General features: G+C 42.3%; 1 protein-coding gene across 4 annotated transcripts in view; it reads right to left on the bottom strand.

Annotated features, from left to right (window-relative positions):
* Positions 1–27,957, bottom strand: part of LOC130597664 (cadherin-4) — a 451,693-nt gene that overhangs the window by 82,545 nt on the left and 341,191 nt on the right. For all 4 annotated transcript variants that reach the window (XM_057406394.1, XM_057406396.1, XM_057406395.1 and 1 more), the window contains 2 exons: positions 15,684–15,839; positions 8,078–8,222 (listed from right to left, as the gene is read on the bottom strand). In XM_057406394.1, coding sequence (XP_057262377.1) covers positions 8,078–8,222; positions 15,684–15,839 — 301 coding nt within the window. The remainder of the gene's footprint in view (positions 1–8,077; positions 8,223–15,683; positions 15,840–27,957) is intronic.

Genomic DNA, 27,957 nt, shown 5'->3' with positions numbered 1-27,957 from the left:
TTTTTTCCACTCGGAAGTGTTTCCTGACATTATTTTTTCTCCCCACAGGGGATGGGAATCTCATGCCCCTACTCACGATAGGAACACTTCACTCTTTAAGTGATTTCATTCATCGCAATAAATCTCAGGGACAGAAAAGCAGAACACTAGAAAAGCAAAGGTGTCAAAACTAAGGTGCAATGAGAAGCATGATGGGATCCTAAACAAGCCTTCAGAGTACAACTACACACATGACCACTTGTATATAGCTTCCCTATGCAAAATATGATCCTTCTTACCCATAAACATGCTGAGGTGTGCTTGTGCTATGATTTTTTTTTTAATTGATCGATAAAACTAATAAGATTCTTCCATTACAATGTGGGATTTGAGGTGAGGGCCAGGAGGGGGCTGTCTTCAGGTATGCAGACTGCAATGCTGATGAGCCATCCCAAGTTGGTTTTATTTGCCCTACCTGGGGTACCAGTAGCAGTCTGGATGGCACAGCACAGAGCTCCCTATGGGTGAATTTATCTTGCCAGTAAGTACGATTTTGAGAACGGTGTTTGGAGAACTGCTGTAGTGTTAAAGACTAAAACATCTCCGCAAACTAATCTGTATCCTCAAGTTAAAAAAAAACAAAACGTAGTGGGTGATTTGAAGCACTTTCATGTACTCCTTGTTGAGAGCTTCAAATGAAAAATGGTATTAGCAGCAAACTTGGTCAGGGTACACTTGATCCCATCATGTAGATCACTAAAGATGATATTGAACAGCACTGAGCTCAGTATCGATCCCTGGGAGACCCCACTAGTGTCAGGTTCCCAGCTGGAGAAAGAGCTATTCACCACCACCTGCAGCATGTGCCCTATCAGCCAGCTCCCCACCCACTGCACAGACCACTCATCTAGACCGTAACAAATCAGTTTCTCTAAGAGGAGGCTGTGGGAAACTGTATCGTACACTTAAATTGCACCCCACATGCTGTAGATAGAAAACTAAACAGAAACAGCACTCTCCTTCTGAATGGTATTCCTTCAGTCCTAAGAGAGATCTACTGTCATTCTCTTCCACCATTATTTTGTAATTATTGGCAAATTTTGACCTTTCAAGCAGCTAACCTAATTCATAAAGGATGCCACTTCCTAACTAGTGGAGACATCAGATTCTCAGCCTTCAACAAGGCAAGAGCCATCCTAATGAGAATAAAGACAGCAAGCAGTCTGGAGAGGTGACTGAGAAAGTTGAAGAGGTTGCTGTCACCCAAAACTGAAATAATACCCTCTTATTGATAGAAATGAAATAAATAGCTCTGGAGAGGAAATGAATGGATGCACTGAATGCAGCATGCATGTGGGCATGGCTAGATTTGGAGATAACTCTTGTAGAGCAGTCTGCAACCTACTGAGACTTCACATGTTGCAGAGAAATAACATGTAAAACATTCAGCCTCTGAGCAAGTAGTTTTGACTGCATAAATCAATGAGCCTCAGCTCAGCTCAGCTCCTGCAGATGAATCCTCTTGATTCCCAGAGTCAAATTCAGAATATAGGGAAGGTGTACCTCAGGATAAGATATCCGGAAAACCACCACAGAACTGTGCTTGAAAGCGTGGCTGGGTTTCATGCTTAACTGAAGGTGTATGGAACTAGTGAATTCATACAGACCCAGCTGCAAAACCTTAGACTTAACGCATTGTCCACAAGGCCTGAATCTAATCCTTGAATTTTAACAATACAATGTAATATAATAAATATATTATAATGTAATGTAAAGTAATGTGAATACTGTAATATATATCATACTATGGCATTTGTAACTGCTGGTTAAAAGGCGGCAGACAGCGGACTGTTGTAACTCCCTTCTAGCATGGCCTCAAAACATGCTTCCACATTTTTTTCTTTATATCAGTTTGGCCGTTTCTTCTGGAGGAAAAAAACATCAGCATGGGGATTTGCATTTTTTCCTCACCTACAGCCCTATAATTCACTTCCTTGCTCTTGGGACCGGATGCTTCTGAAAAGAAAATTAAGAGCACAGATTTCATAACCACTCACCTTGAAACAAAATGGAAAGCACTAACACATGCGGCTGCAGAAAGAATTCCTTATCTTAACATTGTTCTTGGCTGAGCAAAAGAACTTAAAAAAGAATACTGTGCATCTAAAGTCTGTGTGTAATGTGTGAGAGAATACATGGGTTGGACAAAGCCATTTCTAACAGTAGATAAACTGCAAGGATAAGAATGGCACCTACCCAAGCTGCAGAAGATGCCACCGCATTGGTGGGTGTATTTGGGCTTGTGATGAACTCAGAAGCAATGCACTCAACATGTGAAGAGCTCTGGGATAACTGGCAGAATCTGTTGAAAACTGCTCTGGCTCTTGAAGATTTTACCATTTTAACTTTACATAATCCCTCTGAAGCACAGGGCATTGGGATTATTTCTAGGTTCTAGTGCTATCAACACCCTGGATGCCCTGTGCCAGCAGCCAAGTCAGCCGAGGTCCGCCAACCTGCTCAGGTGCTCTGTTGAATTAGGTCCTCCCTAACTGCTCAAATTAATTTGCCTCCAGCTGGTGTAAGAATGTTTAATGTTTTAATTATGAGCAGCACTATGGTGGTTTTGGAATGGTTTTTACTGGAAGAAAGGGGTTTTCACTCAGCGTCCTATTAATTTTTAAAGACGGAGCATCTTCTCTTCAGATCTCCAGCACTGCTGCTTTCATTTCCTCCCCTGCCACCCAGCAACACTTGCTCTGTTCCTTCGCTGAAAGAGCAACCTGCAGGACACAAGTCATCTCTTTCTGAATTGTACTGTCAGGATGGAGAAGAGGAACAAGCCAGAACAGCAGAATACAAATTCTCCACATGAATGTATATACAAATGCAACTATATGCCTTAAAAGATTAATTTCACAAGCCTTAAATTGCAGTTTAATTTGAAAACTAATTCAGCCTCATAATTGGCTTTCCATTCAAATCACTGAGGCTAAAGATTTAAATTCTTAATATTCAGATGACTTTCAAGTTTCTGGCCCCATCTGTGCATTAGTCCATGGTGCTAATCTCTGAGGGAATCTCTGCTGGCACGGAAATAAAATAAACAAACTGGGACACTAGTAGAATAATCGGCTTTTGAAATCCTTGGGTTTTTATATAGTGCTTATTTTTATGAGATTTCTTTAAACTTAATTTGCCACATATAGATTTGGCTCCCAGCTATTCCATTTTTCACATGGCATGCCATCAACAATTATTGTATCAGAGTTCCATGAAATCAGGAGGAGATTGGGAGATTTTAAATGACATCATTCCTCATGTAAGAAATACTAATATTCCTTTGTTTTGGAGGACTGTCCATACTTAGCATCATTCACACCACTCCCAGGGAGGGTGGCAGGAGGAAACTATCCTACACAGCAACATGAGGAAGAAAGAGCTGGATGAAACTCTATTTTAAAAGAAGCTACTTGGACTCCCGCTTTTGACTTGAAAGATGTATTCAGAAAGTTAGTGAAGTGGAAAGGATGAATGGGAATGGAAAAGGCCAGTCTGACAAGAACAAATTATTTTGGAGAGATGTGTTAATTTCTGACAATCTTTCTGTTAAAACAAAATAGATACAACTCAGAGCAAAGCACTCGAGTCGCTGCAGTGCATTTCACATTGACCTTTTCAGAACTGAATGCTTCAGTTAAGTGAGACATCCACATTCTACCATAAGGTACATTTTGTGGTGATTATATCAAAACTAAGCTTCTGCAGTGAAGAAAACAACTTCTCTCGATCATGGTTTTGTTTTGTGATTAAATTCCCCTTTTTTCTTTTACATCTAAGCATTTTCATTCCATCTTATTGAGCAAAACCTGTAGAATTTCTTCTGAAACAGCACTCCCCACAGACACCCCTGGGATGCTGCAAGCTCAGAGGTACAAGTGCAGGGCTGGGCTTACAGCAAGCAGTAATTGGTGTTGTAGACCCCAGGCCCCAGCTCCTTTCTGCTGTAAGGTGGTGGAGCTTGCACACTGCAGCTCAGAGACGTGGGCTTTGAAAAGGCAGCAGAATCCTCTCAGGGCAGGCAGCGCTGGGCAGCGAAGCCGTGCAACACATCCCGCTTTATCGGTGCTTGAAAGGCAAGTTCTGCAGCTCCAGGAGAACTCTGCTGATTAAGGCTGCCAGAGGGACCAGGGGGATTTCAGCTCGAGCTTGCAGCTGCATTTTTAAAAGTTGGCTGTGTTCTTCATATAGAGGCAAAGTTCAAAGAGGCAGAACATTATTCAATATGAGTAAAACACGGTCTTTTAAGATACACTTTCAAACAGTGTCGTGTTAAATCAAAACAGCTCGTGGAGGGAGAGAGTAAAGGAAGAAAGATGGTCTTTTGGAAAAGAAAACCCTGCATCACTATTCCTGTTCTGCATTTTTGGAAGGGTCTGCATTTGCACATTTAAATTGTCCAGCTGCATGACCTTAGGCTAGATAAGCTAGAAGTGCATTAAAATGTTTTCCAGAGAGTGTCAGAAAAGGAGAAAGAAATGCAATTCAGTTTAAGAGCCAGCACACATTTGAAGATGTACAGGGGCCAGGCTTTGACACAAGTGTTTGCACTACAGAGGACTTTACTCCACGAAGAATGAGCTTCTGATTTCAAGAACACTAGGCCATGGTGTAAGACACTATTTCAGTTAAGTTATTATAATCTTAACCAGCAACAACAACCTATTTTAATTAATAATACTTGATGATTTCTTTTCTATTCCTGTCAAGGGTTGCTTCAAGGTGACTTGCACACTGCAAAGAGCACACTCTTTGGAAACCCAGGCAGCCTGAGTACTTTGCAGTCTGGGAACCCCTTCACTTAAACTCCATCAAACTGTCTCAAATGAGTCTCTTCACCTTGCTGCCAATTCTTACAGCTCTTGGACAATCCCTTTTGGAGGATATTTGTCTTTCAGGCTAAAGCAAACTTGCTTCTTCTGTGGGAGGCTAAATGCCCAGCAGGATCACACTGTGCCACAGGTTGGAGTACACATCCTTCCTGCGTCCGCATTTTCTTGGTTCACTCTACCTCCTTTTGGCTTATTCAGTGTTGAGTCAGTAGGTCACATCTTCCTTGGCCACCCTGCATCCCCTGCCATGGCCAGGAACAATTTGCAGCTGTCCTACAAGGGTCAGAGATGAGGCACAGTGCTCTCAGTCAGCTCACAGCATCCTGGCTGCTACAAGGGGACCACGCTGACTCTGGTACTGCAGCATCCTCAGAGACATAGCCCTGCCTGCACTCCAGGTGCTTTGCCCTCTACCCTGGGGTGTGCTCTGACAGCACCACTGAGCCCTTCCTGTTCACTTTGAATGGTATCTGTTCTATTGATCCTGCTAAAGCTTTACAGGGCTTTCCCCACAGCTCAAGGTCACTGCACCCTGCTTAGTCTGTGCTCAACAGCATATTTCTGATGGTCTTGTTCTTCAAAATTTCCATGGGTAGAGCTTCAGCTCCGTATGTCCCAGTTTTCTTTTCTTTTTTTTTTTTTTAAATCTGGGCAAAATTCCTACTGACTTCACCCAATCACTGGCTGCTCACATTAGCTGCCCTCAGAGTCAGCACTTATCTGGGATACTCTAACACACTACTTTTCTCATCAGAGGTGTGCAAAATTATGAAGAACCTTGCAGATACTGTGGTAATCGAGTAACACTGCATTTTTAATCGCAGCCATTATAAATGGGCATATGGAAGATGTGAGAAATAACAATTGTACAGGATATCCAGGGAAGCATTTTTAGTCCTCAGGCACAGTTGAGTAGCAATGAACAGTGGAAAATGAATGCTGAACATATAAGATTTTTTTAGTTTGCTTAAAGCAAATTTGTACTTTATACATGGATATACACACATATGCATATACATATTTATAGATGCATAGACATATATAACATACTGTTGAATCAATATTGAACACATTTTGCCGTTACCTCCAGGAATATGCAATGTCTTTCATTTGTCGACCAGTGCCACAAATAATCATGAATTCTGGCTGCATATTTTTATTCTGGCAACGGCTGGTGTGGCACCTCCTTCGTTACTATAGTCCTCTGAAGCATCCTGAACTATAAAAATGTTTCCAAATCTCTGCAAGATCTACGCTTAGCTGAATACATTGTCTAGGCTTGTCTCTATACGGAACAGGGATACGGAACTCTGTGGCAAAGGAGGAGCATGCAGACCTCCACAGAAACTCTGTGACCTCTCCATCACTTTCTCAAAGACACAGCATCGTGTTTATTGCTAAGTACATGGAATGAGGGCCTCAGATACCCGAATTCCCATGAGGATCTACAGAAGCTAAGAACAGCAATTCAATACTAATATAAACCTTTAAAAGAACAGCGATTAAGCAGGAAAGACGGAAAAAAAACCCAAGACCCAACAAACACATCAAAGACAAATGTAATTGCTTTTGAATAAAACCAGATTGCTTTCTACCTGCCTGCCTTAAAGGCAGGCACTCCAGCCTGAGATACAAAACACCAAAAATCACTGATAGAAGCAAGAGGCAGAAGTATTTTGTAGGCAAAATTATCCTACTTTGATTTAATAGCACAAAGGCTTATCTAGATTTCAGACAAGAAGAGGATGCAATCAATTTACTGCTTCTTTCACACAAATGAGCAGAGCTAGTTAGAACATTTGGGAACACTTTGAATATTGATCTGTCCTAGAATAAGATGTAAGAAATATGATTTGTTATGGAAGTGTTGTATCAGTCTTCAAACCCTGATATGCCCCTAAGTGGCCTTCAAACAAAAGCCAGAAAACCCTCTAGGTAGATGTCAACAGAAGCATCAGCTCAGGGACTTCTCACATCCCCTGTGCTGGGCAGGACCAGGATCAGCACTTCGAAGCCAGTACATCACCACTCAAAGCACATCAGGAACGGAGCTGTACCTATTATTTCCTCAAAAATAAGATCACGCTCTGTTCCCACTGCATGCCATCACAGTAGCCCATTCCTCACAGTGCTGAAAGACAATCAATCATGCCTGTAATCACCTGATTACAACCAGTGGCCCCCAGAGACTTTCCTATGACACCTCAGGCGAGGGAGAAGCCGTGATAAATGTTTGCTGACACCAAATAATGTCAGACGGGGTTCAACCCCCTCAGCCAACAAACAACTGAGGATAAAATCTACCTTGGAAAAATCTGCCTCTGATTTCAGGAGGCTTCCAATTGTACTGCTGACAGTTTTCACAGTATAATTTATGTTCTGAGAATGAATATGCTCAGATTACTTATGCTTAGCAATAAGCTAAAACAACCCTGCTACCAATATTGGAAACTGCAAGGTTACACTGCACTTAAATAATAAATCAACAATATAGTTGAAAAGAAAACATGAAAGACCCTTATAACTGTATTTTTCCAAGAATATAAACATGGTCATGTAAAAATCATCACTTGTATTCTGCATATAGCTTACTCCCTCACTAATTTTTCACCCACAAATTGTTTTCCCCCATTTCTGCCTCCATAAGAAAGTCCACAGGGTGGAGGGTGAATCAACTATTTCAGTGGGAACATTCCCACTTCAACAGGTTTCCATCTGGCCCCAGATAAGAAAGGATTATCTTCACACCTTCACAGAGACCTCTTTGGAGTGGATACCAGATACTGAGTTAGCAAATGACGAGATTAAGTATCATAGAGGCAGATACTCAGCATTTCAGGCACAAGGTCAGGGAACGGCCACTGCCAGGTTGGCTGTCAGCACTTTCTAGTTAAACTAACAACCCTGAACACGTGAGAATGGCAACACAGAGCATTATTCTACAAAACTGCTGCTTTTGCAAATTCCACATCTAGGAAGGAACCACCAGGATCCAGGTTCACTCTTACCCCAGTCTGCACTTTCTCTGCATCTAGAGAAAGATAGATACACTAGCTAGATTGTTCTCACCTCCAACAGCCTTCAACAAAGAGCTAGCAACAGCAAACCTCTCCTGCATTCCCTCTATCTCAAGAGGAGGTGAAGCCACCACACCAGATTCATGTTGGAATGGCTGTGAAACTTTTAAGACTTTTTTTCAACTGTACCTGGTTTAGAGCCTTCATCAACAGATCCATTATAGACTTGGTTTATAAACTCTGGTCTGTTGTCATTCATATCAATCACATAGATGTACAGGTCAATAGGATTCTCCACCTTGTTTCCATTCATATCCACCGCATGAGCCCGGAGCTGGGAATAAGCACAGTGAAAGCACAGTATCAGCAATCGGATTTGTTGCAGAATGAGACCATGTTTTGCAAGAATTGACTTCACCTCATAAATACTTCCTCAAAATTGAACTGAGTATCTAATTCCAGCAGAAAGCAATGACATGGCTTCCATTTTGACTCCACACACAGACAGTTTTTCCAAGGATTAACACAATACTGAGACAGTATTTTAAAATAGCAGCTGTTAGTGGAAACTCTTTCAACTGGTGCAGTGCTGTTACCTCCCCAGCTGCTAATAGACCACTACATTTTCATTTTTAAGACGTGATGAACCTTGTCTGACAAGCTGAAAAGCAACTTCTGCTTAGTTCCAAACACACTGAGGAAATGAGTTTGACTTGAGAAGTTTCTTATGGGAACCTGCAGCCTTTCATAACCACAATAACAGGGATGAGTAAGTGATTTCACAATGACATTAGTATTGTTGATTGCTTAATCACAGTCTCTTGGAACAGCAACAGCTATGGACCCCATTGCTCTATGCATCAAAGAACACAGAAAAGTCCCTTTCCTTCAAATGATGTGAGCCCCTGTGGCACTAAAAAAGAAATATTTTTCTCAGGCTTGACTAAAATATCCAGTGACGAAACACTAGAATAACTGGAGCCACAGTGTTAAGCCCCTCAGTTAAACTGGAGCTGCGGCTTTATCTTATTAGCAATAACCATCAGTAATGATGCTCGAAAACAAGAGCATCTGTTTTCGGAACAAAAGGGACAGATACAGCATGTCAAAATGAGTAATTAATAAAACAAAGCAATCAACAATAGTCTGGAACAATCAGTAATCAGGTGAAAAAAATTGATAGCTCTCTCATTAAAGGGAACAGATGGCGACTGTAAATGGAGTGCACTGAATGGAGCTGAGGATGTCGGCTGCAGAGAACAGCTCAGACAAGCGAGGAAAGGGCTGCATGGCCTCTGGCTATGGCTGGGCAGCCGAGAGGCATCACCCGATGTGAGCACTGCAGATTTCATTTGTCATTCTTTGTCACTTCAGCACCTGTGAGTGTTGCTGAGCCTCCGCACTGCCACCTCAATTGGGGACAGTAGGGTGACATCCTGCAAGGCTGGCGGGAGGAAAGGTGAAGACTTCAGAGGATGTTAGCTTGGTGCAAGGGCTGGCTGGATGAGCGGGGCTGAGGCACAGAGGACACACCAGCTCCTGCCTCCAGAGGGATCAAGGCCTCTGGTCCCTCCCAGCAGCAACCTGGTCCATCGGGCTGCTGCCGGGAGTCGGAGCTCCTGTGCCAAGGAGGGCTTCAGCTCCTCTGATGCATGACAAATAAATGTGCTAATTGCATTAGCACTGGTTTCCGTCTTCCGCTCTTGCTGTGCCTGTGATTGATGCCACTCTCTCCTTCATCTACGGTGTTCAGAAGTCCAGAGCTTAACAAAAGAAACTGCACACTCTTAGGGTGGGCTGGATTAACATTTAATCAAGCAAAGAGAACAAACCTCCATGTGAAATGAGCCAGGAGAAAAACACTGCTTTTTAAAAGGAAGTTAAGCATCACTTTTTCTTTAAAGACGAAGAAGTCTGGCTTTGTTTTCTATACAGGATACATAATTTGTATTTCACGACCTGTACTGCTCTTAATACCTGCATTTCTTGCCTGCATACAAACTGCTTCAGCTCTCACCTGTTGAGCTACCCCTCATCACGTCAGATGGAGCAATTCAGTAACTTTACCAGTCAGAGGTCAGACTGCCTTTGAAAAAAAAAAAGAAAAAAAAGGAATTCGGAGCTAAAATTAAAGTTATTATCTTCAAACTGAGGCAGCACAGGGCTCTCTCTTGCTGCATTTCCAGCAGCAGGAACGGTTCCATTCAGAGATAAAGCGGAGAGCAAAGCTGGTATCTCCCCCCTCAGATCTGACTCTCCCCCTGCAAATTTTTAATTACATTTGAAAGCTTTTGTTTGAAAGCTCCAGGAGTAAGGGGTTTCTCAGCAATGCACATCTATCTGCTTGTTGCACTTGCCCAAGCACATGTACCCGCAAACGCATTGCTGCCTGCAGTCAAGGAAAAAAAGATTCAATAAGCAAAATGAAGAATCTCATCAAACCTGCGGTGACATGCACAAGTGTCACCTCGGTCCCCAACACAGCACGTAGGTTGAGCTCCAGGGGAGGACAGTGCCTGGGCACACAGGCACTGGTGTCCTCACTAAAGGCTTTTGGGCAGCCAGGAGGATGGTGCCCACTCCCCAGGCCCAGCCAGCAGACCCTGCGCCTTCACCTCCTGCACTGTGCTGGTACCTGGGTGTACATAGCTGCACTTCCCTGCCCTCCAACGCAGGTGTTTCTGCCGTCCTTTCTGCATACCCTCTGCCCTCTCCTGCTGCTCCTTTTCTGACTGATATCAATGAACTTTTCTTTGTTTTATCTCTTGTGCTTGCTGGCATGAATTTTCTCTATTGGTATTTTAGCAACTCTCATGTGCCAATGCCTCCCTATCCTTCCACAACACGTTGCTCCTCTGCGGGCAGCGCCAATTGCACCAGAGGGAGAAGAGAGGCTTGAGCCAGATGGTTGAATCTCAACTCGGCTCAACGGGAGCCCTTCCTTGTTAGAGACAATTCCTCATTAGAGACCATTCCCAGCAGAGAGAGAAAAAAAGGAGGGACTCCAGCGGAGCAATCTGTCCACTAGGAAACTAGTTCTATCTCCAAGGCAGATCAGATGTTACATTTGGGATGATACATACAGGTGTCCCTGCCCATGGCAGGGTGGTTGGAACCAGATGATTTTTAAGATCCCTTCCAACCTAAGCCATTCTGTGATTCTATGATTTCCCTTCCTTAATTCACCTTCTCCCCTGTTCTCCCGCTGTACTCTTTAAATTAATGGGGCATCCTCAAACTGGACAACACACTTTGTTCTGGAGTCATTCTTCAGATGTTGAGACAGGGCTCATTTGTGCAAGGGACAGTTTGAGTTTGTGGTACTCCATGGCCCATGCCTGTGACCAAGAGGGTGTTTGGGTGGTAATGATGGATGGGATGAAAAGCAGATGCATATGAAGGCACAAAAAGTGATGGCTCTGCTCCGTCAGACACACGCATCACTTAGAGTTGGAAAAACGACGAGTGTAAAGGCTGGTGAGCACAGCCTGGGCCATGGGACATGTGCCAGACACAGGTCATGCACAAGTATTTAAGTGGAAGCTGGTGTCTAGCTGGAAACATAGGAAGCATTTATAAAGTTGGTTTGAAATATTTACATTGTCCCCAAGAGGGAGAACATGACAGGAGTAGAGAAAGAATACACAAAATGAAATTAAATACCTTGCAGGGGATTCTGAAAAATACAAGTAGCTGGTTAATCTCTAGCTGGTGCATTGCTGAGCTTACACCAGCCAAGGAGCTGCTTGACCTGATTCAACAAATATTGCTTAAAAGTATGACAATCATTGCTATCATATTCAGCAGTAGCTACACCACAGGAGTCTGAGGTTTTTGTACTGAAGTTTCCAGTATAAACATAGCTGTTGGCATAGAAATGATTCAGTATCATGATTATTGATTACACTGGAGGTTGGTGGTATCTGAAGGTAGTTAGTCAAAGTCAACACAGTGAATTGTGTTAAATATGAGTGTTACTTCAGCACTAATACTACTAATACAAATATACACTATCAATCAGTGACAGAGCCTCTAAGACAATAAACATACAATGTCATACCTAATTTGTGTGCTCTTAATTGTGATTAAAAGTTCAAATTAGAGTATTGTGACACATATGGCTGGCATTACTCACTAGAACCGGGTTCAAAATTCTGGAATTAATTCTTGTATCTCTTAATTTCTAGTAAACTTTTTTGTCTTCTTGCACTTCAAACAGCCTATTACCCTCCTTCTCCAGCCATTACTGAGATGGTATTTCATCAGTCTGATGCTGAAGGCATACACGTGTCTGGGACTGGATTAGGATTTGCTTCAAACTTTCCCCATAATGGACATTACATGAGTACCGTACTGACACGTTTATGTTGATGTCTTCTGAAAATGGAGCTTGAAGAAAGTCTTGGAAAACTAACCTGCCAATTTACTATGCCTTTTACTTGCCAGGACTAAATGCAGCTTAATATGAAGCTGGTGTCTAGATCAGAAAAGACATTCAGAGTCACTAACTCTGTCAGCAGCACAAACGGGATTTTGGGAACACAGCTAAGTAAGGCCAAGAGAACTCATGCATATTAAATATTACTACCTGCTGAAACTTATTTGGCATGCAATAAACATTAAGGGCTGGCTACAATGGGAAATGCAACAACACATGCCTGCTGCAGTGAGATGGCAGCAGGATGGGGGTGAGCAAGCTCATGCTTGTGCTGGAAGCATGCCCCAAGGCTGTGTCCCCAGACACTAAAGATGCTGGAGCAGCTCCCACAGCATCCCTCAGTGCAACACGTGCAGTTCTGCACCACACCATGGTGTTGGGCAAATGGCTGCAAAGCCCTTCTCATTTCTCTTTGCTCATACTTGCAGCTGACGCTGCATCTGGGATGCCTGCAAGGTCCCTGGGGAGTTTGTACTCAGTCTGTAGTGCAGCCGAGAAAACAGATGAGGCTAAAATACAGTTGAATTTGTGATTGCTCCCACTGCCAATTGTGCTGGGAGGTTAATGCAGGAATGCCAGCACACACGGCACCTGGGAAGGCACTGCAAGTCCCAGAGGCATATACATCTCTGCATAGATCGTGCTTGGAATGATCCTCCCTAAAAGTTCAAAAATGATCTTGAAAACAGGGGAAGTTCTGCTACAGAACTCCTGATCCAATTAGAATAAATCTGCTTCACCTTAGGGAAAAAGGTAAATTTCATCAGACAAATGGCTTGCTAAAGGCAGGGAGAGTTAAAACACTAGCATTTTAAGAATGGTAGTCCTGGAGCAATACAGATAATTATGCATAAGAAAATATGTGTTGAAGATGTGGGAGTTAATGAAACAGAACTCTTTGTATGTAGCCTCACAAACACTTGCAAATTCTTTTTTTTTTTTTTATAATTAGTTTTTAGATTACCTGGGAATGAAAACAGCAAGGACAACACAGTGACAGAGATGCTGGGAAGACTTCATTCTGGTTAGGACTGAAGAAAAACTGAAGCTCTACAGACGCATCTATCTTCAGCAAAAAGAGCAGGCCCGTATCAGACAAGAAGCTCATGTCTTATCGGGTAAAAGGACAGCTCCACTGACATCCTCTACCCCAGCTGAAGAGTTAGGCTTCTAATCCAAGGTAAAGAAATCTCCCACAGTGGATGTGAAACCAATTTATGAATGGCCAAGCTCTACAGTTCACATCCAAGCCTACACCTCAATCACTTGTCTTCCATTACTCCGTATAAGTCTGGTTCCCAGTTTGTCTTTCCTTTCAGTTAGATACTCAGCTATGAAGTGGCATAATTTCCTTACCTTTCCAAAACTTGCAACAACCAACACTTTGGACACTATCTTCTTTCTGGAAGCTGGCCTAATTTTTCCGGTCTCTAGGACGGTTCATTGCTATTCTAAATTTCTGCACTAGGGAGTCACTGTTTTGTGCATGGTATATTTATAAATGCTTTATAAAGGGTTTTCAAATAAACAGTTGCTGGTTCAATAAATCATCAATCCATTGCTACTGAGGCTGAAGGATCTAAAGGTTGTTTACAGCCATGGCTTAAAATGTTCCCCATCACCTTCTACTGTTCTGCTAATAAAATGCTCTATCACTCACTAGTCCTGTCTATAAGGTCTCACAACATACTTATCAGTTACTTTATAAGCTACGTTTTCCTGTAACCTTCAGGGAGTGAATATGCTTATTTACATATGGATGTCACTGGTTCAAGGTTTCTGTAAGGAATAGAAAAGACTGGAAGTCCTGCAGTGCATATGAGGCACACTTATCCAGCCACCCTTGCCAAGGCAAGAATTAAGTTTACTGAATTCACTATAACCACAAGGTTAAGTTTGTTATTAGGGAACACATGATTTGTTATTATGGAGGACAGTATCTTTTTCATCTTATGTTTTTGACTGAGAGTGTCTCACAGTAGAAATCACAGTGGCTCCATCAGAAGTGTTAACTTGAGTATTGTATTACTGACTACACTGTTATAATAACCTGGCACTGCTGAAATAATATCAACAGTGCTGAGATGACACACGCTGTATCTCAAACATTCCTTTTTCAAAACAACCTCTCTTCATATTTTCCTAGGCACAACAAGCAAAATAATTGTTCTTGCTCACAGAAGATAATTTTCCTTCAGATCTTCTTTTACCCAGGGGAAATCTCTTTTTCCACCCAACTAAAGAGGTAATCTATTTTCTTTATCCTTCCACCACAGTCCAGGAGCAGTGTCAACACGGTTAACTGGATACATGATAAAGCTGTCAGAATGTGCATCTCTGACGGTGCAGTTAGGAATATGGTGTCACTGGAAGTGACCCGCACCTCTTCACTGACATTAGAACATCCCAGGGAAGGGCTATTATGATGCCGTTGTGGCTAGATAGACAGATGTGGCTAATGCTGATACAAAGCAATACATGAAACAACCTTTCACAACCACTCCAGGAGAGAACTAAAGCGGAGATGCAGGAAGTGCTTGAGATTTTGCAGGGCTAGCATGCAAAGTACAACATATTTTTTAGCAATCTGCAGGACTGTACCTGCTGTGCAATTATGCTGTGCAATATAGGGGCTAGGATTTATATCAAAACATAACGGCCAATTACACTCTAAATATTCTGCAGGTAGAGCATTTTATGAACTAGCATGAGGTGCCACTTTTAAGTGTAATTAATCTTAATTAATTTCCTCATATTTAATATTAGCCTATCTGCATATTTAAAAACCTATCTGACACACCCCCATCATACTGCCTGAACAACTCCAAGTGATTTAAAATGAAAAATGACTATATCAATTATTGCCTGTTTAACTGCAGTAAATGATTCTTAAATTAATATTTTCTCAAGGCATACTAACACAGAGACCGGCTTCTCATCGTTTTGGGGGTTTTGGTCTGCACATAAACTTGCATGGATTTAAAAAACAGTGTGAAGTTGCACCACTTTAAAGAAATGCCTCTGTCTGAAAAGCACATCAGTTTAATGCCAATTTGCACTGGTTTGGCTGATTTAGCAGGTTACATTAACAGAAAGCAGAAACAAAGCCAGCGTCTCCATACACACACACAATTGCTCCAGCAGAGTGAGACAGAGACTCGCACTGTCAGTTAAGCCCAGGCACCCCTGTGCAGTCAGCTCCTCAGGTCTGCTGAAACAGGGAGCCCGTCCAAACTGCGATCTGGGCTCTGACGTTGAACAAAACCCCCAGTCTTCTCAAAGCTGCGTGTCCCTCCTTGACCCCAGCAATGCTGCTACAGTTTCACTGTGAGCTTGTGAACCCAGTTTTATGCTTACATGGTAGGAAGCTCTTTCTTCTCTGTCCATCGGGCGAGTCACATACATCCTGCCAGACACAGGGTCAATGCTGAAGACTTCCATTGGTGGCTGGTCGGCTCCCACTCCAGTGATGCTGTATCTGATATGGATCTCTTTGTCCTTATCGGAACGAATCTGGATGAAATAACAAAGACAGCAATCGATAACTTTGGGACAAAAGCCATATGGATGTTTAAACAACTTTAAAGATCTGAGCCTGAAAGCTGCATAAATGTAATGCTGCTGTCAATTTTGACAAGTGAGCTGTATGGCAAAGAATTGGTGAAAAGCCAGGAAAAGTATATTCTACATATTTTCAATTATTTTTCTCTTATTTTATTCATGACGATTTTCTAGGAACCACTGAAATTCTGACTCTTTGTCTTAGCATGGGGAAGAACCTATATGCACAAAAAAAATGCTGTTTAGATGTTCTTGAAACCTCAGGCACCTTAAAGTGTCCAAACTGTTCAGCCATACCCGGAGCCTCCCAGGCATTAATCACTTCCGAAAATGCTGTCTGCAAGATCCCACATCCTCTTTCTCAGTCCCTGTGACTGCACATAAATATGCCCATGAAATTTGGAGAACTGGGGCTGTTCGCTCCCTCTTTGTCCAAATCTGCTGGCTTGACAAGGCCAGGAATGTCAGTGGGATGGTACCACTTCCTGTGGCTATTTGTTGAGGAAATGTGTGCTTGGCACATTGCTTTTGAAACCCCTTCCCTCCCATACTTTGAGAACACCACCACAAACGGAATGCAGCATGATGAGTTACATGAACCTTGGATACAGAGCGCAGAAAATAAAACAGGGAGGTTAATACGTTGTCCTAGCAACCCCGACTATCTCTTTAAACCCAAATTTAATTTTCTGATCAAATGCTGAAAGAAGTTCTTGCAACAGCATGACTATTCCTGAAAGTGCAAGGTACAAATAAATTACCACCCCCCGCACCATCACAAACTGTCTTGGCAGTGTAAAAGCGACGTGCATAAATTTTTCCCCAATGGGTCTATGAATACAACAAAGTAGTGGGAAGATAATAGAAACCTTGCATGTTAGCATCTCTGCTACAGCAGCTTGGAGGAGTCCGAGTGGCCTCAGTGTGATGCAGGAGACTCGTGCAATCCCCAAACAGCCCCAGTTTGGGGAGTGAAGGTCATTTCCCAAGAGAAGAGGAGGCTTTGCTTTGTTGGGCAAAGGAATTGGGATGGGACTGTGGGCTGCTCTTGCACTCCTTCTATATGTGACCTACAGCTATTTCTTCCTCTCCTGATGCGGGAGGCTGACAAGATACTGAATGTGTTGGTGCAGAATAATATCAGGTCCCCTGGCTTGCGAATCTCCTTTGATGCCTTTGTCCTGATCATTACCAAGTTTGTCCACTGTGTTCTTTGTACTGCCTCCACCAAATAGTCTGTTCCTGTTAACAGCTAATAATGTCAGTTATTACTAGACACTGCCAGGATTGATTCGTGCTGCACCTACACTTCTGGAGCTGAAGGTCAGGGAATGGAGACAGTTTCATCTGTCTCTTCTCTACAGGATTCACTCCTTGTTAGGCTGTTAGTACCAAGAAAAACAGACTGGACTTACACTGGTATAATCACTTAAAAGAGGTACTGGGGACACTGTGAAAGTGCCCTCATGATGCACACAATGGTTTATACAGGTTTTTGTGGGGCCCAGGGGATATCTGTAATAGGGACCCAAGTAGACATGAACAAATCCAATTTTCATTAGCAAATCTGTGGGTGACTAAGAGTGTATTAAAATCAAACTTTGCTTGTACAACTGTGCTTTAACGATGGCAACAACAGGTCAACAACTGAAGTCCACAGCCCCCATTTCAGAAAGTCAGCTTTCAACCTGCCAGGAGGAAAGGCCTGAAAGTTGAATTCAGTGAATGTCTGCGGCAAATGCATAGCTCAAGTCAGGGAGTTCAAGTTATAACCCACCCTGAACACACTTGTAGCTAGGCCTAAGGTAAGTGAAAATGTAGGAAGCCACTGCTGGACCTCCAGGTTTGAGCCAGTGTGGGGTTCCCATCTTAGAAACCGTAACATGGGGGACACAGTTGTGGGTCTGTCTATCGCTGTGTGTCTGCACAGCTCGAAAGGACCTGTAACATGTTAGGATAAAACCAGCCCTCCATCCTTAACAAAGTTTTTCCTTAACAAAGGTGGAAGAAAAAGAGAAGAAAACCAAACCCAAGGTCTCTGCACTTTTCCTGCCTTTTTGCTCACTGAAGCACAGGAGACGGGAGGGTCTTGCCAGCCCCAAGCCCCAGCCTGGCTTAACTGTGGCTGTAATGAGCACAAGCACCAAACAGCACACCAGTTTCTTTTCAAGGAACTAAAATGTAAGCAGTTTTAACCTGAATCACAGAAGGGGAGAGCCACTTACTTCTTCATGGACATTTTTCTGCTCTATTTCCTGTTGCATATAGTACTCGGATCCCATTGTGATAGAAGCATTAGAAATGCATAGAGAGGGACAGGAACAGGGAAAAGGAGGCTGGATTTAAATATTCAGTGCTAAAGGCACTATATTTTATTTTCAGGAAATGCAAATAAACAGAAGCTCTCTAAGAAAGCTATGTACAATTTAATAAAGTGTATGCTACAGGATGTCCTTGCAGCACTTTTATTAGCATTAATAGGGTCTAAGCTGTCTGTATGTAAATCATTACAGATCTAGGAAATGAATTATATCATAAGACCCACACAACTTTCCCAGTCATACTAAGAAAAATCCATGAGCTAATTATACTGCATTGAGTAAAACAAAGACAGGCAGAAATATGTTGCAAATATTCAGCAATGGCTCATTATTTGCTGTTAATTGCCATCATACTACAATGATTTGCCCGTTGCCTGTACTTAATTCCACTTCCAGTAAGAATACAACAATGTGAAGTGTTCAGAAAAAAAATATAAGGAGTAGCACTTGTCACCGAAAGTTGCAAAGACCACTGACAATGGAGCAGGGAACGTAATAGAACATATTACTACCAGTGAGATATTCATCACACAAAGGCACATGTGTTTGATATTAGAACATGCAATTTTAGCACTCTTAATGAGATTTTTTTAAAAAAAGGTGTTTTTTCTTTTCCCCCCCCCCCCCCCAGTAATCCTGCAACATTTTGACCAAATGTTTCATTTGCATAATTCCCAGCGCGCAATTTAGTAAATCTTGTTGAGAAGTTAAGTACATTATCTGAATACAACGTAAGGTTTACTTCTTTTGTTGAAACCATTCCTGGAGCAGTTTACCATAATAATAGTAATATTAAGAATACCCCCCCTCCCCCTTGCAATTCCCCAGGAGCTCACTAGATCAGGAGAAAAGAATTACTGGTTGGAGAATTTTCTGGTTGAGCAGAGTTGTATTTTCCTTCCTTTATGTCCGGGAAGTGAGAAGATGGTATCGTACCCACATTACATGGGCAAAATAGACATGCTTTTTTAAATTCGTTTTTCTTTCCTTTTAGAAAGCAGACAAGAGGTATGCAGGGTTCTGGGTTTCAGAACAGATGGCAGAAGAACAGTTTTCCTTAGATACATTTATACATTTTTTACTTGAAGAATCCTTGGACCCTTGAGCCAGGCATGGTACAACACTGTGTATGGTGTGCAGGATAAATGATGATGGCTGATGACTGTTGTAAGAGGAATTTGCTTGTAAAGCTGCTTTTATTCTCTTAAAACCACCTCTGGGACAGAGCTTTGAGTGGATTTTACACTGACGAGGGAAAGTGTCCCAGATCAAAAGGCAATTTATAGTGGAAGGTGTGACCCCCTGATCCTATCTCCTGAAAACAGGTGAAATTTTCCAGGCAGGAGGGATGCTAAGTATTCTCACATACACTGACAACATATAAATGGACCATCTGGGAACTGCAGGACTGGCCACCAAAGCCACAGAGGGCACCTGCAGCAGAGCCGGGCACTCAACTTGAATTGCCAGATCTCCCCTTGTCTGTGGCAAGCAGGGACACAGCGGCCTTACAGCCCAACAGTGAAGTGGGGGGCTGTAGAGAAGCCTGAGCTCAAAGCATCGATGCACCATCCACGACAGAGCACAAAGGCTGCAGTCAACATCTGCAGCTCGGAACCAAAACACCAGGAGTCTGACTCAAACTCTCAGTTCTTTAGAGTAATCCCAGGAGCAGGAGAAATCAGTGTGACTTCACAGATGGGCATTTCCCACTGCATATTCTGATATAATAACTAAAATGTGTGAAAATGAACACTGCAACTCTTGAAGTAATACAGGGCTAAGCCCTCCAGAGCTGGCTTTCTCCTTTGTAGCAATGCCACATTTGGATGGACTTGAAAATCAGCCTGTGCTTCTGACACAGGGCTGCATCCCGCTTTTACAGGTAAAACCTTATGGTTCTTGCATCTCCACAGGATTTACTGGGTAGCTAAGCTGTTTGCACAAGTTCTACTGGAAAGCAAAGTTTCAGTTGATGAGTTCCTCTGAGGAACCAGATTTTATCATTCTGTTTTGCTCCTGTTGATCCATACCTTTCAGGTGCTCCTAGCACTTCCATTTCCCACTGCTGGGCTTTGAATTTACAAGCCCTCTTATCCTAGCAAATAAGAACCACCAAAGATCTCTAACTCTCCTGTGCCAGGAGCAGAGGCAATGCAGACTATGGAAAGCAATACAGTCAGCAGATTGGAGGCCGCCAGCAAGTCCATAGATTACACAGGTAAAGTGGCCCAATGGAGATTGCTTAGATATCAGTGAAGGAAATGTCTGGAAGCCTAGGGAGACTGAGTGGGTAATGACAGGTTGAGCAAACAAGGACATCAGAGCCTACAGAAGAGAAGATGGGACTGTAACAACAGTATTTCTTTACCTAACAAACTATACAGAGAGGATTTCACATGGTCCGGGTTCTGCCCATCACTGTGTGACAGTGTATGTAAGTGCCTAGGAATGTATCTTGAGCAAGCATTGCAAGCCATTTACACACTGTTGCATTTCTTATCCACAGAACAAACTAGAATATAAATTTCATTTGAAGTTCTCCAGATTGCTGTATAACATATGGAGTTAAGAATGCCCTTCAAAAAACACTTAGTTTTCCAGATCTCCCATAAAATCCTATGCAACATTTGAACTATCATGGCCTGGGGAGACTTAGACTTGATTTTTTTTGTTTTATAAAACCCATTATAATTATTAATGAACACATAAAATAATGTAAATGATAAGCACTAAGTAACTTTTATTATTAAGCTCTTAGCTATTTTGCCCATTAAGAAAACCAAATTAAAATAATTGAAGACTATAATCTGTCATGCATTCAAAATGCTCCATAGAAATTCAGACAGGCAAACATATTCAAAGTCTTTAAAAGAGCACACTTAAGAGTCAGTCTAAGCATTCCAGGATTGGCTCATTAATTTTAGTGGAAATACTTTAATTCAGCTACTCTTACTGCTTATTGAAATCCTTGCTAAGGACTTCATTTATTTTTAACTGATTCTGCAATATGTTTAAGACTCATTTGTATAAAAGTTCCTAACTCTTATTTCACAATTGTTTCAGAAGCCAGGAAAGAGACACATCTCTAGCCCTGTATTTCCAAACAAATGACTGTGTGCTGCTTAAAGAATCACATATGGTTTCAATAAATAAATGCAAAAGTCAAATGGACAGAGAAAAATTAAGACACATTTGTAGACCCAACCAGGTTAGGGTGGTATTTATTAACTTCTGTCCCATTTTATCAAACTGGCCAATGATCTCAAGGTACTTCCTGGAAAGAAAAGGAAAAAGAAAACAGAAGATGCTCTAAAACAAGTCAGCTGTCTTTAGAGAAAACCATCTATTCTGCACCTTGCAAATAAGATGCTTTGACTTGTCAAGGCAGCTATAATTTTCAGTATGTAGCTATTTCCGTTATCTACAACACCAGTCTTAGCAGCCTGCAAGTCTTGATCCTCTACTGGACAAAACAACTATCGATTGAGCCAAGTTTTCCATGGCAGTGGTATCTGCAAACAAGGTTAAGTTAGGAAAAGGTCTCTATTGGCAAAGAAAGAACAGATGGAAATGCACATTTGTAATTGTGGATTTCTTTCTTCCCTCAAAAGGGACTAGTTTCATCTCATATATAACTTTCTAATAACTTTGTATCTGGTCTAAGATAGCCAGATAAACAGAAGCCAAGAAAGCCTTTCCAGATTAAAATCCATCCTCCTGTCTTGAATGCTTAAGTACACATTAAATTTCCTGGAACGAGTGTTTTTCTCTTGCCACATACTGTAGAGGAAGAACCAAGGATTACACTTAGACTAGCTGTCTAATTTTTACGTAGATGAGAGTCACTGCAATGAATGCCATTCTGCCTGCAGTTACAAACAGCATTTAGCTACTATCATTACTACGATGCAAGGGCTTAAATTTCTTCCTCTTCTTTAAAATCCAAGTCCAAACTGCAAAAATGTTCTCTTTGTCCCAATAGCCGGATGTCTCTCAAGTTAAAGCTTCCTCTGCTCCAGATGTAATCTGTGCAAAGTGATTTATAATGCATTTATTTTGATGATAAACTAGAGTAAATCTAGTATGTCAGAGGGATTTAAGCTGTCATTTAAGTTCTTGGTGTAATTAACTGTACAGCCTGCATTAGAGAAAGAAATGAAACTGATGTCTGAACAAAAAAGAAATGAGCAAAATGTCTGAACCCCGAAGAGAAGAACCTCTCTTTCATGCTCAGCTCACGTTCTGCTGCCTGCAGAGGAGAAGGTTGACCATCCAGCTCTCCTGCTTCTTACGAGGAGGAGTTTGCTTTCTCTGCACTGACCCTATGAGAGCTTGGCTAAGGCATTTCACCAAATGTTCAGTTGCTGAAAGCTTCCAGTGCTTCACAGGTCCTTTGGCTTTCATGCGTCTCCCTCTGTCCAAGGGCTGCTCTCCAATGCAGCAGCTCCCTTCAGGCCAATTATGTCCACATGGGTACATCTCTCTGGAGCTTTCCCCTATGCCTGTCGGTAGCTTTGATAGTCCTCACTTCTTCTCTCCCTTCCAGGTTTTTCTCAATTGTCTACCAGCGGTTTTCTGCTCCACCTGGACAAAAATGTAACATCGAACAGATGGAGAACAGGAGCGTATAAATCAGGTTCAATACGGAGACCCTAATGCAGTGGGATAGAAGAACTTCTGCCTGCAATTCTGGCCAGTAACCATGTGTGACTCCATGCATAAGTACAGGATGAAAATGAACTTGACAGACTCATGGTCCAATTCAAAACTACCATTACTCTGCTTGGAATAAAAGCAAAATAACAATTGCCTAAGGGAGCCATATTTCACACATGATCAGATGAAATGCTACAAGCACAGGATACCTGGTGCTCAGCAGTGAAAGCAGGCTCGGGATCTGCTGCAGTTTAGCTTTGCTTTCCTACCTGCTGAAACAGCAAAGGATTTTTGCTGTAGCATGAGTTGTCTGGACACACCAAGACCGAGGTCTGCAAGATTCATAGGGCCAGTCTGGCAGCTGTGCAACTCTCCAGCCAGACCAAAGTTTCCAAGTGGTGACCTGGGACCAACAGTAGTTAAGACAAGAGCAGCCCTGCCAGGTCTCTGCCTTTACAGCGAAAACGAACTATTGTGGCATGCTCTTCATGTTTAAATAATTAAGTATTTTTCATTACCTACTATTACGAAGGTCAAGAAGCTAATGTGCCTGTATCAGGAACTGGCCGGTGCTCATGGACCTTCCACATTTAATGGTAATTCATACGGCAGACTGATTTCTAAAGCAACATGTGCCTTTCTTTAGGCCTTTTGCAGCTGGTTCAGTTTTTAAGTACTCCACTGTGGAAATGCTTCAGCCTGCAGCAAGGTGAGTGAAAGGGAGAAGAGCAGCTCTGATGGAAAGAGACGATTATTATGGACCAAAAGAATACTGCCACACGACTGCCAGTGTCTTATCACTGTCAGCACACTGATAACAGAAGCAACAAAACTAATTTTTACTACTCTTCCTCTTATCTCTCTTACAAGAGAGCAGATTCTTCAGTGTAGTGACTGAAGGCATCCCAGTGGAGTTGCATGTGCTGCTATCAGGTGAATTTTGGCCCTGAAGAACTGATACTGGTTCACCCTGTGCAAGATGCAAGGGGCTGATATTAACTAACTGGAATTTGAAGCAGATGCATGAGCCTTCCTCTGCTATCAAGGATGCTCCATGGCAAAGTCAAAGCAAATACCTCTGAGAGTTCAAATCACACTGTTCTTATTCCTGTGTTAGAGAAGTCATGACATGTAAGAGAAGATCATAATCTATTTATGAAGGGCTACATGCTGTTATCCTTACATAGGGCACAATCTTGCAGCACCTTCTTAAAGCTGACCCTACTGCTGTCTGCTATGGTTATGCATAAACAAAGATGAAGTCAAGAAAAATACATCATGGTAGCAGGGCTTTGTCCTTGTTTCCGTTTGAAGTGTGTCTGCCCTAAAGCCTTACACCACATCTGCCACAAAGCCAGCCTGGCAAAGAGAATCCAGCACCTTTCTGGATAAAACTGGGCACGAAACCTGAATGCTCAGGGCAGAGGATAAACAAGGGCAGCAGATACTGACCTACACAGGAGTAACCTGATCACTGTAACTAATGATTGAAGCACTCAGCGAGTACAAATCAGTGTAGACTCACTGGCTTCAAGCAGAGGCACGCTGATTTATTTCAGCTGAAAACGTGGTCCATGGCATTTAAAAATTAAGCTGCACAGCAGAAGAACAAGTGCATAACAATCTTTGTACAACACCAGATAGCAATTTAACACAAGCAGCGTTCCTCTTGGTAGGACAGTGAGCTCAGACACAGGGAAAAAGTATTCAGTAGGGACAAACACACTTGTTTTTCCCAGACTTAAGGGATATAATTGGTCTTAGTATGACCTTTGCTTTGTAATGAGCTCTGGTTTTCCCAATCATGTACAGCCATGCACTGAATTCACATTTTGCAGAACACATATATTACTGATCATGGAGAAGTGGTGCTGTGGCATGATTGCGAATGCCAGTCTCAGCATAAAATTAAGCTTTTGGACCTATAGCTAACAATAGGAAAAATAGTAAAACCCTCTAATGTGTATATTTTGGAGAACAAAATCTGCTGAGGCTCCTGTTTGAGACACTACTTTGGGATGCTTGCAAAGCAGGATTTAAAAGCTCTGCAGTTCTCAAAGTCTCTCTTGTAAGTTTAATTACAGGAAAAGCAAACCCATTCATTTGTTCTGTAGGGTAGATTACATGACACAGAATATATAGAAGTTATTTCAATGGTCAGAAGAGGGAAACACCAAGTGTGAGGAAGCAGAAAATGAAGTTCCCCCTATGCACTTGCAGAAGCAATGCTAATGGACATCAGTGTAGGTCTAGACTTGATGATCCTTACGGGTCCCTTTAAACTTAAGATGTCCTATGATTCTATGATGCCAGTGAGATGACTTTGGTCCTAGGACTCATCCTCATATGTTATGCAGACAAAATACCGGATCGTCTATAGCTTTTCTGTGGTGTCCAAACTCTGTCCCACCACTTCCAAGTGCCGAGCCTCTCTAATTCCTCTCCCAGCCAGCTCTCCTCTGCCCCAGCATCCCGTCTCTTTTTCCTGCAGCTCAGTGGCTTTGCTAAGGGTCCTCCCAGCAGCTGCAGCTCCACTTTGCAGAGGTATTTTTCCCTCTGCCATGAGTGTTCTCAAACACCCAGCAATTCTGCTTTGAGCACTAGGGATGGGAGATCACCTTCTAGGAAACATCAAACCTGGCTGAATCTGCTCCTTTGGAACGAATTCACAGGGCTGATTTTTTTTTTTTTGGCATGTTTTCTCTCTCATTAACTATACTTCTATGCAGGTTAGATCCAAGACCCTGCTTACTTTGACTTGAATCCACATTAAACTTATTCACATGAGTTATTGATGTGCTTCCTGTCCACATGCTTTTAACACAAGAGGCAGACAGCTCTGCTTGAGCACATGGCACCATACATTAAAAAAAGTATTTTCTGACAGTTTTTAGAGCATTTTTACATCTCACTTCTATTTACAGCACACTCAGTTTCTGAATTTAACTCCCCAAAGCCAGCAGCAGTCCTCAAGAGTCATGAGCATGGACACAACCACGAGCCTCCAAAAACCCCAGTAACAATTGTGTGCATGGTGGCACTTCTGCTTGCAGAAGGAGCAAAGCACAGATGCCTGAAAAAGCAGCTGAGGTGCAGACCTGCAGCTTGGTGGACTTGGTGAACAAGGGTGGAGGGGTCCAGTCTCACTCATCATGGATGCTAATGCTCAACTGCCTTTTTAATTGCAGATACTCTGACAGACACACTGAATTCCTTGTTGAATTCTTTTGCAGTATTATTAATTGATAATTTAATTTCTGATCTGATGAATTACATACAATTCCTTCATCATCAGTGAAATGACAAGTTGAGAGCAGAATAGTTTAGGTAAGCAGATTGTCAGTGCTTATGGCTGTAAGACATAATTATGTACAGCCAACTGTGTAACACGCTTGAAAAAATTATAAGCCTAGGCACAGAAATTAGAATTATTTCAAGATGAAGTTGTACAAATACAGCTGCAAAAAGCTGCAAAATCCTATTCATTTATTCCAACTGTAGTGGGCAATGCAGCGGGGTTCCAGCTCCTGCCACCGTGCTGAAGAAAGTTTAACTATAACACACAACATATAAAAGGCTGTTTAAATCTAAACATGACTCCAGAAAACTATTTCAGCTATTATTTATGTATCTATAAAATTCTGGGCATCAGCTGGTAGCTTGGCACGATGACTCCTCAACATGTCAGGGCAAACATTAAACACTAAATGACCATATGTCGGCTTAGGGTAGTTAATAATTCCACCACATCTTGGACAACTTGAAGGCTTTTCTGAAACTGCTGTCAAATTGAATCTTTCCTCTGATCAATAAGGCAGCACAATGAAATACACTATTTGTGCTGTCTGAAAAAATAGATTAGCAAAGCACTGTAAATGCAACTGGCAGGGACTAACTCCATTTCTTAACCAGAGCTGCCCAATACCCATATCACTGCTTTGGCAAGGCGACCCATGAGAGGAAATGGCATGTGTCTGTCCATCACCTATCTATTTCTCCATTACATGCACCTCTAATTTGCCACCAATGCCCCTCTACAACCCCTGAGCTTCATGTTACCTGCAGATCTAACAGGCAGCAGTTATTTATGGGAGCAATGTTTGTTTCACACCACTGCCTCTATCAATTGCAGCTGGAGGAGTAAAATAGAGAAAGACTGCAAGCACAGAGAACCTGTCCAACCCTCTGCTTGTTTTCCACACTGCAATAGAGATATCTCTGGCAAAACTGAGAATAAGGACCAGCAGCAATCTCTGAGAACAGCCAAATAAGGTAGGAAGTACAGAAATCTGTACGCTGGGCTTTATTTAAAGGGGTATTACCAACCCCAAATCACACTTCCGCTGCCACTTTCACTCTCAGTCAAGTACAGCTACAACTAACACACACGATTACAGTAAGTAAAAGAGACTGGAAGGAAATGTTATTTCCTTTGTGCATTTTACAGCATCAATAACACATTTCAAGATACTCAACCCTTGCAAACTGGGGCCAGATCATCAGTGCAATTGTGTTCCTGCCAAAGCACCTGAAACCCAAGTCAAATTATTTCTAGGCTTGCTGCACATCTTACTATGAATATGCAGAAAATCTGGCCCTGACTTCCCACAGCGCAGCAACAGGTTGTTTGTAGCCTCTGATGAGCTTTGGACAAGATTTTTATTTAACAGAAACTGAAAGCAAAGGTGTTGCATTGCAGATAGCTTCACTGTGCAGCGCCCACCCTGGCCCTCACTCCTGCAAGCAACCCTCCAGGAACAAAGCCGGGAAACCCTGTCCCAGTTTGCTCTTTTGACACACAAATCAAAACTGAGCTCTTACAACATTTCTGTGTTTTCTCGTGCTCTTTATCTGTTCACTGTATCCACTGTCATATCAGACTTTATAGTTCAACTGTAAGTCAGAAATACGCCCTCCAGATCTCACAGAGCCATCCCATCCACTACCCTCATCATCTTAAAGCCTTGCCGGACACTGATGACAGCAGGAGCAGACCTGAAACATGATGGTCCCCAATAACCATCAGCAGGGAGTCAATGAAAACCATTTCTTATAGAGCATTTTTTGGGACATTTTGGGTTTGTTTTTTT

The sequence above is a fragment of the Pezoporus wallicus genome, unplaced genomic scaffold, assembly GCF_028554395.1.
Source record: "Pezoporus wallicus isolate ANWC-B61680 ecotype Strahan unplaced genomic scaffold, APGP_CSIRO_Pwel_v1 contig_6783, whole genome shotgun sequence".
In the NCBI taxonomy this organism is placed as follows: domain Eukaryota; kingdom Metazoa; phylum Chordata; class Aves; order Psittaciformes; family Psittacidae; genus Pezoporus; species Pezoporus wallicus.
The sequence above is the reverse complement of the archived record's forward strand: the minus strand, read 5'-3'. Positions and strand labels throughout refer to the sequence as shown.